This window comes from Macrotis lagotis, chromosome 3, assembly GCF_037893015.1.
Source record: "Macrotis lagotis isolate mMagLag1 chromosome 3, bilby.v1.9.chrom.fasta, whole genome shotgun sequence".
NCBI classification, from domain to species: domain Eukaryota; kingdom Metazoa; phylum Chordata; class Mammalia; order Peramelemorphia; family Peramelidae; genus Macrotis; species Macrotis lagotis.
Window position 1 is genome coordinate 8,574,364 of NC_133660.1, and position 14,253 is coordinate 8,588,616.

General features: G+C 38.9%; 1 protein-coding gene across 2 annotated transcripts in view; it reads left to right on the forward strand.

Annotated features, from left to right (window-relative positions):
• Positions 1 to 13,455, forward strand: part of METAP1 (methionyl aminopeptidase 1) — a 57,049-nt gene extending 43,594 nt beyond the window's left edge. For both annotated transcript variants that reach the window (XM_074228083.1, XM_074228084.1), the window contains exons 7-11: positions 660 to 798; positions 1,784 to 1,915; positions 3,850 to 3,993; positions 9,823 to 9,888; positions 13,079 to 13,455. In XM_074228083.1, coding sequence (XP_074084184.1) covers positions 660 to 798; positions 1,784 to 1,915; positions 3,850 to 3,993; positions 9,823 to 9,888; positions 13,079 to 13,242 — 645 coding nt within the window. In that variant the 3' untranslated portion in view covers positions 13,243 to 13,455. The remainder of the gene's footprint in view (positions 1 to 659; positions 799 to 1,783; positions 1,916 to 3,849; positions 3,994 to 9,822; positions 9,889 to 13,078) is intronic.
• Positions 13,456 to 14,253: the final 798 nt, after the last annotated feature.

The following is a 14,253-nucleotide window of genomic DNA, read 5'->3' on the forward strand; positions in this document are numbered from 1 at the left end:
CCCATACTTGACACATTAATAAACATTTAATGATTTTCAAATGTCAGCAAACACCTCATATAACTTGGTAATATTCCTTTACATTAGTGATAGAATTTGTTTAGGCATTCCTCACTCCAGGAGCATTTACTTGATTTTCCTACTGTTGCTATAAATATTTTGTTATGTGGGGGGTGGGAGTAGAGGTGGGTCTTTCTTTTTAATTGACCTCTTTGTGGTATGAACCTAGCAGTGTGATTTCTGAGTTTTGAAACATAATTCCAGATTTCCAGAATGGTTAGAGTATGAATACTTGATCCCATAATGTCTTCTGTTATCAGTCTAGGCAACTTGCAAGATTAGAAAGATGTCACAGACTAGTGGAAAGACTTATTTCAAATCCCAGATTTTCCATTTTCTGCCTATATGACATAGGGCAAGTCACTGAACCTTTCTGGGCTTCAGTTTCCTAATCTGAAATGGAGGTTTTGAACTATTACTCTCTTCCAGCTTTAAATCTGGGATCTTAGGAATTTAAGAGGGAGCTGAAGGCTTAAAAGAATTGGAATAATGGCAGTTGCCTTGAACTTTTTTTATGTAGTATGACTGAATAATTACTGATTATGTCTTTTTTTCACATTCTAAATTATTTTTCTTTCATATATTTTTAAATGTTATAGGCTTGCATTGCAAGAAATTGCTATCCTTCTCCATTGAATTATTATAATTTTCCTAAGTCATGTTGTACTTCAGTGAATGAAGTGATCTGCCATGGAATTCCAGACAGGAGACCCTTGCAAGATGGTGATATTGTTAATGGTAGGAAATAAAAAAAATTATGACTTCTCCACAGGGAAAATCCCTGAAGCAAAAATGAGGTCTTACGAGGAGGGGAATGGGCATGCTGGTGTGAAATATTACAGATGGAAGTTTTTTCCCTGACTTCTCTTGATCCTTAGCTTTAATGCTGTTCCATTTTTTTTAAAAGTGTGTGTGGGGGGTAAAGGTAACTCCTTTTAGAAATGTTTTTGTGATGGTTTCTTACATGTTGCTTGCATGTTTATTTTCATGAAATCCTTGTTATTTAATGAATTCATGATTCATGACTAAATATTCTTGACATTTTGTTTTTGAGTTCCTAATGATACTTTTACATTCCTTATTCTTAAACTATAACCTCAGTCATAGCAACCCAAAGGAAAACAAATGATCATGCAATGCCAAAAAGAGGGAAAGGTTTTATTAAACAGTGCAGGAAAAGGTAGCATCCTGCATCTGTCCATCAGTACTTTTAGAACATATTCCCCCATGTTTGGCGCAAAGCAGAGTTGGAGGGAGAGGGTAAAAGGGCATAGATATTTTAGTCACTTTCTAAATTTCTAGAATGATCAGATCATGGCTCTTTAAAGCTTCCTATATCTTGATATATGTTGAGCTAGAGAGATAACATTAATATTACGGTGTGGTTCTTATCTTTTAGCCTAAATTTTTTTCATTTTTTTTTCCATTCCTAACTAGTTCACATGTGAGAAAAACTTGCATTGTATCAATGAACATTTTTCTCACATGTGAACTAGTGGTGTTGTACCTAAATTAGTTCAACTAGATTCACGTTTTCTTTTTACACTTTATACTGTTGCTTTAGGACAACGAATTTTATACTAGATGACTTTCAACTTCATTATTAATTTGGAATATATAGAAGTTTTCCCCTTTTCCATCAGGGATCTTTGTCACTAAAGCAAAGCTCTAGCTCTAGGAGAACAGATGGATTATGTTTAACCTGTGGGGTTTTTCTTCTTAGTGGATATCACTATCTATCGAAATGGTTATCATGGGGACCTGAATGAAACATTTTTTGTTGGAGAAGTGGATGAGAGTGCAAGAAAGCTGGTTCAGACAACTTATGAGTGTCTCATGCAAGCAATTGATGCAGGTGAGGCCTGGTGGCAGGGACAGCTGATGACAAGAACTGTAACTTGACTCTTTTCTTGCTCTAACATTCTTGATCTATAGTCTCTGCTTGGAATGCATGTTATGGAGAGCTCTTTCCTTTGTTTTTGTTTGTTTGTTTTTACAAGGCAGTGGGGTTAAGTGACTTTCCCAAGGTCACACACAGCTGGGTAATTATTAATTGTCTGTGGCAGAATTTGAATTCAGTTCCTCTTGACTCCATGGCCAGTGCTCTATCCACTGTGCCACCTAGCTAGCCTTTGAGCTCTTTCCTTTGTAAGCCAGCTTGCGCACCCCCCCCCCCCCCCCCATTTTTTGGACACCTATTCCTTGCTCAGAATACCATCTCTGACTTGGACCTCATCCTTCTATGTAAAGAAGCACATGATCCTTCTAATTCCTCTTTCCTAAAAGAACACTTGAAAAATTTGGAGTTAGCCTTCATGTTCTATCCAAGTCTTCAAGTTGAACTAGCCTAAATTTCTCAACAATTTGCACCCTTTTAGAACAAGGCAGAAAAAAATACTGCCATTTCACAGTGCTCAGTGAAACCAAAGAACCTCTTAGATAGTAAAAAAAAAATCCTCATTCGTACTAGATTTGCACATGTTCTTCACTGTGTAGTCTTTAAAGAGTTGCTTGGGACACTTAGAGCATAAATTGCTTCACTGGTCACATAACCAGTGTATTTCAGAAATGGACTGGAATCCAGGTCCTTCTCAGCCTCTGACATCATTAGCTATCCACTACTGACAATTGACACTAATATATTTACATGCTGAAGTCTTCTTCAGAACAAAGAAGATTGGTAGCAATCCTACTGATAGAACATTGTTTCCAATCCAGGAAACTAATTGTCTGTTTTGTGTGGGCCCACCCAGGTGGTACAATGGATAGACCTGCCTGAGTTTAAACCTCTCAGACTCTTACTAGCTGTGTGACCCTGGGCAAGTCACTTAATCCTGTTCGCCTCATCTATCAAATGAACTGGAATGTCTTTGCCAAGAAAACCTCAAATGGAGATCACAGAGTCAGACACAACTGAAAAACAACTGAACAGCCACAAAATTGTTATACTAGAAGAAAGGATAATTATGAATAATTTAGAGCAGCACAGGAAGTCTTAAGAATTGATGCAAAGTACAGGGAGCACAGACAGGAAAACATCTACAATGATTATAATGATGTAAATGAGGACACAAAGGAATGTTATGTGATTTTAATAACTTAGCTTGTCCCTGAAGAGGTGAGAGAATGCACCTCCTTTATTTCTTTACAAAAATTGGGGATTGTGTGGGCAAAATATTGCAATGAATTGCCATGTTGATTAATTTCTTTTTTCTTTTTCTTTTTTATAAGGGATGACATTAGAAAAGGGGAGGACTGAGGAATTTGGATATGAAATGAAAATAATATTAAAAACAATAGAGCAATAATTTTTTAAGGGAGCTTAATAGACAATTTGATTTTTAATATTCTATTTTCTACCTTCTGCATTGTAAAATAGAACCCCCTCCCTCCCAACCTCAAGGGTTCTTTGAGGTCAAAACTTTTCATAATGCTAAGATTTTTTTCATTTCCAGTATGATAAATAAGACTAGATACATTCTACATAGACGAGCTCTTTGCAGGAGGTCTGAATAATTTTTAATAGTACAAGAGTATAAAAAGATCATGAGAACAAAAAGCTTAAGAATCTTTGATGGTAAAGCATTTGCTGTTGATGAAAGGACTGAAAAAGAACCTCCTTCAGGATGGCTGAGGGGACCAGGAGGGGCTCTGACAGCTTCCTGGACTTTCTTAGGACCCAGGCAGTCTGCTCCTGCTCACTGAAAAGAAGAGGGGCCTGTCCTTTTGAATCTCATGTGTGCTGCTTGTTGTGAGTGTTTTCTTAGTGAAATGTCATTTCTTTTACAGTGAAACCTGGAGTTCGATACAGAGAGCTGGGGAACATTATTCAGAAGCATGCTCAAGCAAATGGTTTTTCAGTTGTTCGAAGCTACTGCGGCCATGGAATCCATAAGCTTTTCCATACGGCCCCCAATGTCCCACATTATGCCAGTGAGTACCACCTGTGAGCTTGAGAGGTTGGCTGTTGAGACAACAGATTTTGAATGGCTATCATGTATCGATGAATGAATGAATGCATTCATTAATAATTTATTGTGAACCAAACCCTTAGCTAAGTACCAAGGTTACAAATAAAACTCCCAAGGAGCTTTCCAGTTCCTGGTTGGGATGAAAGTTACTAGTTGACTATGTAGACTGGAACTTAGAATAACTCATGTTCTTACTATTTATGGTCAGAGACAAGAAGTCTTTGCACACAAGCTGCAGTGGTTCATTGGTGCTTATTTCTTCTCAAGCATGCAGCATGAGTTGGTAACTCTTTTCTTTGGGCACATTAACCGTAAACTGCACAGTTCTTATACACATTTGGGACCAGGACAATCCTTTTCTTTGAAATTCAAGTGTTCAGAGTCAATCTGGTTCATAGACAGTCTTTAGCTTTAATAGGGATGAGCCTCTTGAAATTTAGCAAGGCTGTTCCTCAGGTGTCAGGCAGGCAAGGACATTGTTGAGCCCAAGATCTCCAACTTTTGTTGTCCAACCATTTTTGCTTTATTCCCTGGAATAAAATTTATAGAAATGAGTGTACCTTGTAAGTACAGAGTGGATGAAAAGTGAGCTTAAAGTAACTAAGAAAGTCACCTTAGAATTGTGCTTGCCTTTGAGCAGATGTCCATATCAACCTTCCCCCTTGGGGCAAGCTCAAGAACTTTGGTGAAGTGCTGAAGCGTCTGAGGCTATAGAAGAGGGGGGCAGGGCACCTGTGGTTGTGGCTTTTGTTTTGGTTTTGGGTTTTTTTGCAAGGCAATGGGGTTAAGTGACCTGCCCAAGTTCACACAGCTAGTAATTATTAAGTGTCTGAGGCTGGATTTGAACTCAGGTCCTCCTGACTCCAGGGTCGGTGCTCTATCCCCTGAGCCACCTAGCTGCCCAGTAGTGTCTTTGATATCTCCAGTGTTGACCAACTGAGTTTCTCCAGGTGAATTGGTGCAAGTGTTGATGGATGGTGTGAAGTTACTCATTGAGATGGAGAAGGTGTGGGCCAGGCTCAGTCCATCAGTGATCTCTTGCCAGCCCAGAAATGAACAGTTGCTCCTCCTGAATTCTGCCTTTCTATCCTTCCTGCTTCTGTGCCCTGGGAGGAATATGGATGCAGTCTACCGATCATGCTTCAGAGAAATCTTCCTTCCATCCTTTAGTATTTGAGTTTCATGTTGGATGGTTGAGATGTTGCTGAATGCTGAAATAATGAACTGTTGTTTTGACTTGAAAAAAGAAATTGTACTTACAGGGAGCTAAAGGACCAGGAAAGATCTCCTGGAGAATATGGTGAATCTAGGTATTAGGAGAGTTGGAGGCTGGGAAGGAGAGTGTTCCAGTGTGGGTCTGGATTATAGAATACCTGGAAGGAAGTAGAAGAAGGCTGGGAAGGTAGGAAAAGGTTAGAAAAAGCTTTCAATGCAAGTGAGAAGTTTGGTTTATGTGGATTATGTGAGTTTCTTAGTTGTGGATGCAGGCACACATTTGAGGAAAATCATCTTAACATCAAATAGAAGGTGTTTGGAGTGAGTAGAGACTGGAGGCAGGATGATTAAATCAACAGCTCCTGCAGTCTTCCAGACAAAAGGTGAGGAAGACTGTGTGAATAGAGAGGACAGGGAGTGTGACAGAAGACAGCCTGGCACGGCTGTCTGGAGGTGTTGGGTGAGTGAGAAAGAAAGGAGTCCAAGCCTTGGCATTTGGAAGTCTGTAGTAATAGGGAACTTTGGGAGAGGGGGAAAGGAATAAGTTCTGTTTGGGACCCAGTAATGGTGTTTCTACAGTGCCTGCTGTGTGCTGTGGAGGTTGACTCTGTTGTGAGCCGTCTTACAGTTGAGGAAATGGAGACAAAAGGTGAAATCATTTGCCTAAGGTCACACACCTAGAAAATGTCTAAGGCCAGATTGAAATAGCTTTTCTTGACTCCAGACCAGTGCACTATTCACTGAACCATCTAGTTGTCTCACAGGTTGAGTTTGAGATGCCTCTGAATAATGACATTTGAAATGACCAAAAGGCTGTTGTTGGCAGTATTCAACAAGAAGTAGGAGGAGAGACTAGTGCTGGATAAATAGATGTGTGAGAATCAATCATGATAATGGAACTCAAGGTTGCTGATGTAGTCACCAAAGGAGAGTGGACCTAGGACAGAGCCTTTGGAGTCACCTTGGACCTGATACAAATGAAAATCCAACAAAGCAAATAGAACAGCCATCCAGGAGGAGAACAAAGATCACAAAAACTACTAGAGAGGTGTGGGGGGGTGGGGAATAGATGTTTAACACTAGCGAAATCAAGGATGAGCATCTAGAAAGAGCATTTTTGGCAATTAAGAGAGATTTCAGTTATTGAAATCAGCACAGCAGCAGATGGTTCAGAAGAGAAGAAATAATGGAACTTTGGCACTATTATAGGCAACAAGGGAAGCACCAGTAGATGGGAAGTAAAGTTTTAAGAGACTAGAGACAATGGTTGGTTCAGTCTGCTGTGGAAGATGGAACAGGAAGGTCTTGGCAAGGACAAGGTACTGACTCATGATTAGAGACATGTGTGAAGACAGAAAAGAAAATAGGGAGCCCATGACCTGTTTTTTCAGTTTAGTATGAGGCCGGGTCTTCAACCCAGCGTGTGGAGTAAATTATGACAGACCTGAGGGGGGAAATAAGGCTAGGAACAGTTGCCGTTGTGAGTCGAATAGTGGATTTATAGGGAGAGTGGTATCACTTTACTACAGTGAGGGTAGAGTTGAGCTTAACTGGAAGAAATGTGTAATGAACCTAGTTCCTTGATTTTTCAGTAGCAGATGAATTGAGTAAGAGGGAAAGAGGAAAAGGATTTAATCCAGGGTTGAGGTTTTGGCAAGGTGTGATTTGTGTATGAGGAACTCTAGATTGTGTGATAAAACTGAATTGTGGAAACCTCCCAGGAAGAGAGGATGGTTGTGGGGAAAGAGTCTAAAAGTTGAAATGCATTATTCTCACTACCCCCCCCCCCCCCACAGATCAGTGAGTTAGGGTTTAGAAATGGGGGTACTTCCAGGATTTGAAAGGGTGGCCAGAGAAACAGCAGGAGGAGATGAAGTTAAAGAGGTCCTGGTGTGAGGATACCAGAGGTGGGTATTGTTGGGGTGGGGTTGAGGGGAATGGGAGCAGACAGAGTAGACTTAAGGAAAAGATTTATCTTCTCCATGTTCAGTATCACAGGGATGGGGTTAGTAGGAAGAAGTCAGACTTGTGAACCAGGCAGAGTCATAGTGAGGTCCTCTGTCAGACCTGCCATATTGCTGAGACTTCTCTGTCTTCAGGAAGCCCACCTGATGGTAGGTGAGAATGTCTAGCAAGGAACCTGGAGATGATTTCTCCTTTCCTTTCCTTTCCCTCTCAGTCCTACTCCTACCTCCAGCAGGGCCTGGCCTTCATTGTACTTTCTGTCAGGAGACCTGAAGCCTGGCAGAGAAGCAAGAGCTTTGATTCCTAGGGTTTTGGTTTTCTTAGAAGTGAGGACCATTTGTGAGGTTTACCATAACAAAACATCAGCCAGCTTCTCCCATTTCTAGGAGTTTTTCTAGGATGCAACAGGAGTTTTCAGTAGCTAACAGTGACTAATTCTTAAAGATATGACCCTAGAAAGAAAGTGGTACACTTAAGAGGAAGTGCTTCTCTGCTAACGGCTCCTAGGCCATTCCTTACCTTAAGAAGAACAGGGATGCTTGCAGTGTACATGATTTCTCCTGGGACTCCTACAGCATCCTCCAGTGTTCTCTCCATTTTTAGCCATACCTAGGTGAATGAATTCCCTCTATCAATGGAGATTAGCATGTTCTCTACAAACTTCATATTCTTAAGATTAGCCTGGGACCTGCCTCCTTTGGTCCTTAAGCACTGCCTCTTCTGATTTTTTACCTTCCTAGACCTGATGTTTCTGTGAAGGGGAAATGAATGATCCTTGGAATGTAGAAAATTAGGTATAATATGTTTCTCCATTGAGCCTTTCTCTGCTCTGTTGAAGTCGGCGGGGGGGAGGTAAGAAGAATAATACTATCTTATTTGGATGAGCATTTGAAGGTTTTTTCAAAGGGTTTTTACATGCTTTTTTACATACTTGAAAACTAGAAAGTTGAAAAATTGAAGTTCAAAGACTTGCCCAAGGTCACAGTAAGGGAATAGTAGTACCAAACCTGGAACCTGGGTTACTTGACTTGTTAATCTTTGTTTACTGCTGCCATATTTTCTACTTTGCTACTTCCTAGGCTGACTACCCAACAATTTCTCCCCCCCCCCCCCACACACACTTTGTATACAAAGTTCAACATGTTACTTTCAGAATGTCCTGGAATTTCTTGTTTATTTACAAAACCAAAAGAAACTACTTGTAAAAACCCCAAAAACCCAGTCTTATTTAGAGTAATGTTAATTTGCCACTGAAATAAAAAATGAAATTCTTAGGAAAATTCTCATGATAGCTGGAAAGCAGTAGATGAAATCATTGCTTTATCATTGGGAGTTGTAAAGAAATATGACTTGCTTCTCTCTCTGAATAAAAGCTACTTTAATATACGTTTATTTTTTTTCCAATTATAAGTAATGATAATTTTCAATATTTTTTGTCATTTTCTTCCTTCCCTTTTCCCACCCTGAGGTAGCAGGTAGTCTGATATGGGTTATACATGTACAATTTTGTTACACAGTTTTCCATTAGTCACACTGTGAAAGAGGAATCAGAACAAAAGGGAAAAACCACAAGGAAAAATCAAAAATAAATTTTAAAAAAGTGAAAATAGAATGCTTTGATTTACACTCAGATTCCATAGTTTTTTTCCTCTGGATGTGTATGACATTTTCCTTTACAAGTCTTTTAGAATTGTTTTTGATTGGGGCAGCTAGGTGGCACAGTGCATTGAGTCAGGAGTACCTGAGTTCAAATCCAGCCTCAGACACTTAATAATTACCTGGCTGTGTGGCCTTGGGCAAGCCACTGAACCCCATTTGCTTTGCAAACACCTTAAAAAAAAGAGAGAGTTGTTTTTGATTGTTTTTCTGAGAAGAGGTAAGTCTGTCATAGTTGCTTATCAGACAATGTTAATGTGTACAGTGTTCTCGTTCTACTCACTTCACTCAGCATCAGTTCATCTAAGTGGTTACAGCTTTTTCTGAAATCTGTGTGTTCATCATTTCTTACAGAACAATAGTATTCCAATTTATTAACATCTGTTTCCTGTAAGTGTATTACACAGATATGAGAAGTAGTTGTTGTTCCCATAATTCACACTTGAGCACCCGAGGTTTCACAAGAATGAGCAGTGGTACTATTTTTCCCCTAGGAGAAGCTATGCTTTTGCATATCTGAAACAAAGCCAAAGAATCCTTTGCCATTTTGGAAGATGCAGTTTTAAGAAGTGAAATATATTTGAAAAAAAAATCATATCTGAAAAATGGAATGGAACGTTTGCTTAAGAATCATTGATATATGGGGCAGCTAGGTGGTGCAGTGGATGGAGGTCCAGTCCAGAGTCAGGAGGACCTGAGTACAAATCTTGTCTCAGACATACTTAATACTTAATTAGCTATGTGACCTTGGGCAAGCCACTTTCCCCATTGCCTTGCCACACCCCCCCAAAAAAAGAAAGAATAAGTGATATAAATATTTATTGTTAATTCCCCTCTCCAGTTATCTACATCATAAGCTAAGGCCTGAACAGGGCTCTTGGGGGGGGGGGGTGTAAAAGAAGGGAAATGATGCATCTTGAGATTTGTTCATTTGTGTTTTCTATTTTTATTTCAGAAAATAAAGCAGTTGGAGTCATGAAGCCCGGTCATGTATTTACAATTGAACCTATGATCTGTGAAGGTGAGAATTAACAAAATACAATAGTTCTCAATTAGAGGACAGCTCTATGATTAGTAAATTGCAACCAAGTTTCCTCCAGTCTCTTTCTTTGCTTTGAATTTTTGTCCTCCACTTTGACCCTCACTTTTCAGCTTTATTTAGAAAAACAAAAGTTGAAGATTTGGTTAGAAAATAGTCACTGGTTACATGTTAGCATCAAAAGATGGGAGAATATATTTCTAATGAAGTGACCTCAAGAATTGCTAGAATTCAGGCCTGTTCACATTCATTAAGAGACTACTCAGCCGTTGGCAAGAATACTCATGGAATAATTTTGTGTAGATTGATGCACATTGAAGGGCATCCAGCAAGACTTGGCATGGATCTGGGCAGAATTCAGAGACGTATCATCAGCAGTGCTTTGACTGCATTAAATGAGGAACTCTCACTCCTTCCTTATTCTGTGGCTGTCTCGTTTGATTGTTCTTGTTTTGTAATTCTTTGGGGAGTTCTTTAGGATCCTAGGGACTGACAGGAGAGGCTCTTGCTACAATTTTTCCCCCTAACTTGAAGACTAGCCAGGAAAATTGGAAAATAGGAGTCATTTTCCCCTTATTTAAAAGTGTTGGTATAGTACTAGAAGACACTTGACCAACCTGAGGCTTTTTAATTACCAGCTTTAAAGCCAGTTCTCTATTTTGTGATGATAGATTTTCTTAGGATATTTACTCCAATAAAAGTTAAGTATGTATGTTAAATAGAGTATAGAGTAATTCATAAAGTCTTTAGGGAGTGAATACTTTGCTTGGATACATTCCCTGGGGCTTCACAAAAGCTGTTTACCTAGAAAAAGGAAAGAATAATCTTCATCAAATATTCCTAAAATGCCTAGTCCAAGGTACAGTCATTCAAATGGAACATCACTCTAATAATGGAAAGGCCATGCGGGGATTATTTAGAGTACACATACAGCCTGGGGTCAGCAAATGGGAGGTTTGAGATCCTAGCTGAAGTGCCCGCCCCCCCCCCCCCCCCCCCCCCAATCCATCTATGGGGAATGGAACTGGCACATTGCCTTTGTTTATAAGGTGTACTTAGTAATTCACAAGAGTGATCGCACAACTTCATTAGAACCCCAAGTATTCAGAATTCAAGGGCTTATAGTCATAGAGGTATTCTTGGATAAGTAGTCAAGCACTCAGAGCTTTTTGTTTATTATTTTGTATATTCTATTTCATTTTAATAGTAAAGGTAAATATTTTTCAAATATTTTTATGAAAAAGTTATTAATTTGAATAAATCAGCTGTTCAATCATTTAGATGTTTATCAAAGCTTGAATTATTTTATTTTCTCTTATGCCTCTTTGTATTTTTTTATTTTTTTAGTTTTTTTGCAAGGCAATGGGGTAAAGTGGCTTGCCCAAGGCCACATGGCTAGGTAATTATTAAGTGTCTGAGGTCGGATTTGAACTCAGGTACTCTTGACTCCAGGGCCAGTGCTCTATTCAGTGTGCCACCTAGCCACCCCTGTATTTTCTTTTGAACCTGAAATTGAGGTTTAATAGAAATATATTATTTCATCTTTTTCTTGGATTTTTTAAAATTTATTTTTATTAAAGATATTATTTGAGGGGCAGCTAGGTGGCCTTTGGCAAGCTACTTGACCCCATTTGCCTTGCAAAAACCTAAAAAAAAGATTATTTAAATTTTACAATTTTCCTCCCAATCTTACTTCCCTCCCCCACCCCCAGCCACCACTGAAAGCACTCTGTCAGTCTTTACTTTGTTTCCATGTTGTACATTGATCCAAATTGAGTGTGATGAGAGAGTTTATTGGATTTTTAATCTTTGTGAAGCCTCGAAATATTCCACCTGAAATTTGTCATAATGAATAATGTATCAAATTTTCTTAAATACTTAATTTCTATAAAGGAAATTACTTTATAAATACAGATTATTGTACCAGATACCTATTGCTGCAGTTGTATCCCTTCCATTCTCCTTCATTGCCTTTATTTACCTCTTTCTGTTGGTTCTTCTCAAGCTATTTTTCCTGCTCTTTTTTGCTTTATTTTTAATTTATTTTTCTCTATTTATTCTTACCCATTTCATTTTTCATCTTCTTTTCCCTAGCTTTCTTTTCTCTTTTCTGTATTTGCCAGTCAGCTGTCTTCTCTTCCTTGTCTCATATGACTTCTCTCCTCTCTTCCTAGTCTCATATGACTTCTCTCCTCTCTTCCTAATTGTCTCTCCCTCCCTTTAATTTAGTAGCAGAAAAACCAAATGTAGGTATCAGGATGCAAGCAATAATAATAAATAATAATATAATTTAAGAAAACTATTCAGAATTTCTGAATACAGATGGGAAAACATTTGAAAGATTACACAAATTACAATGAGGAAAAATCAAAAAAGAACCCTATACTAAACTCAGGTAAAAGTTCAGTAAATGTTTTCATTTTATCCAACACACCCTTGGAGAATTATTGTTCTAAAATCATTTAATCAATCTTACAACATTCCTTGAAACAGTTCTCCCCTTTCAGCTAGTCAAAGGTGAACTGAGGAGATACTTCCCTAAATTGAATGAATCATAGACTTTTTTTCTGCTCTCAGTCTGATCATTTCCCTAAATCCCTGAGACAGTGAGGGGGAAAAAAACTGATTTCTCTTAAGTGGATCGATCTAGAGTCTCTTGGTCACCTCCCTAAATCTGTCAAAAGGGAGAATAGTTCCTTCCAGCATTTCACCCAATATATCTCATGGCGCATCATTTGGGGGGAAAAAAAGGTGGGGAAATCCAGCAAAGGATATTATTTTGGAATTGATAGTTAAATAAAATTGATAAGGATTTCTCAGCCAGGTGAGACCATGTATCTTAAAAATATTATCCTAGGTGGTTCAGTGGATAGAGCGCTGGCCCTGGAGTCAGGAGAACCCGAGTTCAAATCCGGGCTCAGACACTTAATAATTACCTAGCTGTGTGGCCTTGAGCAAGCCACTTCACCCCATTGCCTTGCAAAATCCTTTAAAAAAATATTATCCTAAAATTATTGTGTAACTTCTAGGCTAAGGGGGGGGGGACACAACTCAGCATGATTTCACAGTAGTATTTGGGGAGTTGTTTGCATATTTAGAAAATTTTTACTTGCCAAGTTATGAATATTTCTTGCATGTTTTTCAACTTGCGGTGCATTTTATGCTTTTTAAGGTGGATGGCAAGATGAAACCTGGCCAGATGGCTGGACTGCTGTGACTAGAGACGGGAAGCGCTCTGCTCAGTTTGAGCACACCTTGCTGGTTACGGACACTGGCTGTGAAATCTTAACCCGACCACTAGATGGTGTACGTCCTCACTTCATGTCCCAGTTTTAAGTTTTTCTGCGGAAGATGCCGCAAAATAATCTGTTGACTGTACGATGCATTTTATTGAGAGTACAGAATAGAGGAGGGTATTTTGTCATTTGTTTTCATTGTCTTTAGCTAAGAGAAGAGTACAGCATTGGATGTGTGTACCGTCAAGAACTTGTTGTGGGTCTGAAAAAGCAGTGAAAAATAAAAAAAAATGTTCTGTACTTTCTTTCCCAATACCCTTCATTCCCTGCTTCCTCATTTGCTTTCTAGACATTTTCCCTTCAGTCGGCTTCTAGTTGCTTTGGTCTCTGCTGGGACAGGCCACTCAGTGCCAGCTGCTTTCCAACTGGTTTTGTTTGTAAATGAGAATTCTTGAATCAGCCAAATTTTTTGCACCAGATTTAAAAAAAAGATATATATGTGTACATATATGTATGTGTGTATTTGTGTGTGTGTATATATGTGTACATATATATTAAAATTTCAGAGAGTCATAATTGCTTGTCAACCCTTTAGACTTTGATTCTGGTCTAAAGGTTACATAGGATAGGATGTGATAAGGAATGGACCTACTGTCTGTAATATGATGTAATTCTCAATTAGGGAATTCCTGTTTTATTTTTGTCTCCCATTTTGCTTTTCCTCATGTTCTGTAGCTCTTGTTGCAACTGTGCTTGAGGAAATCCTAAATCCATAAGACTTACTTCCCAGCCTAGACTCTTAGACATACCAGTGGGGTCATGCAACAAGTCCACTTTAGAAAAAGTCACCGGCCATTTCTCTGCTTGTGACAGAGCTCCCTGTTTACTAAGGGGCCCAACGGATGAATACAATACACTGCTGTTTCACACCTTTCTTATTTTGAGATTTAAACCAAAAATTTTTCTCCCCTTTGTTTTATTTATTGAGCCAACTTAGGGACTATCATAGGGTGCAGATTACCCTGGGAGAAAAGATGTGAAAAGACAATCTCTTACATATACCCAGTTTGTATGAGGAGGAAAAATGAAATGCTGGTTGGATGTCTGATAT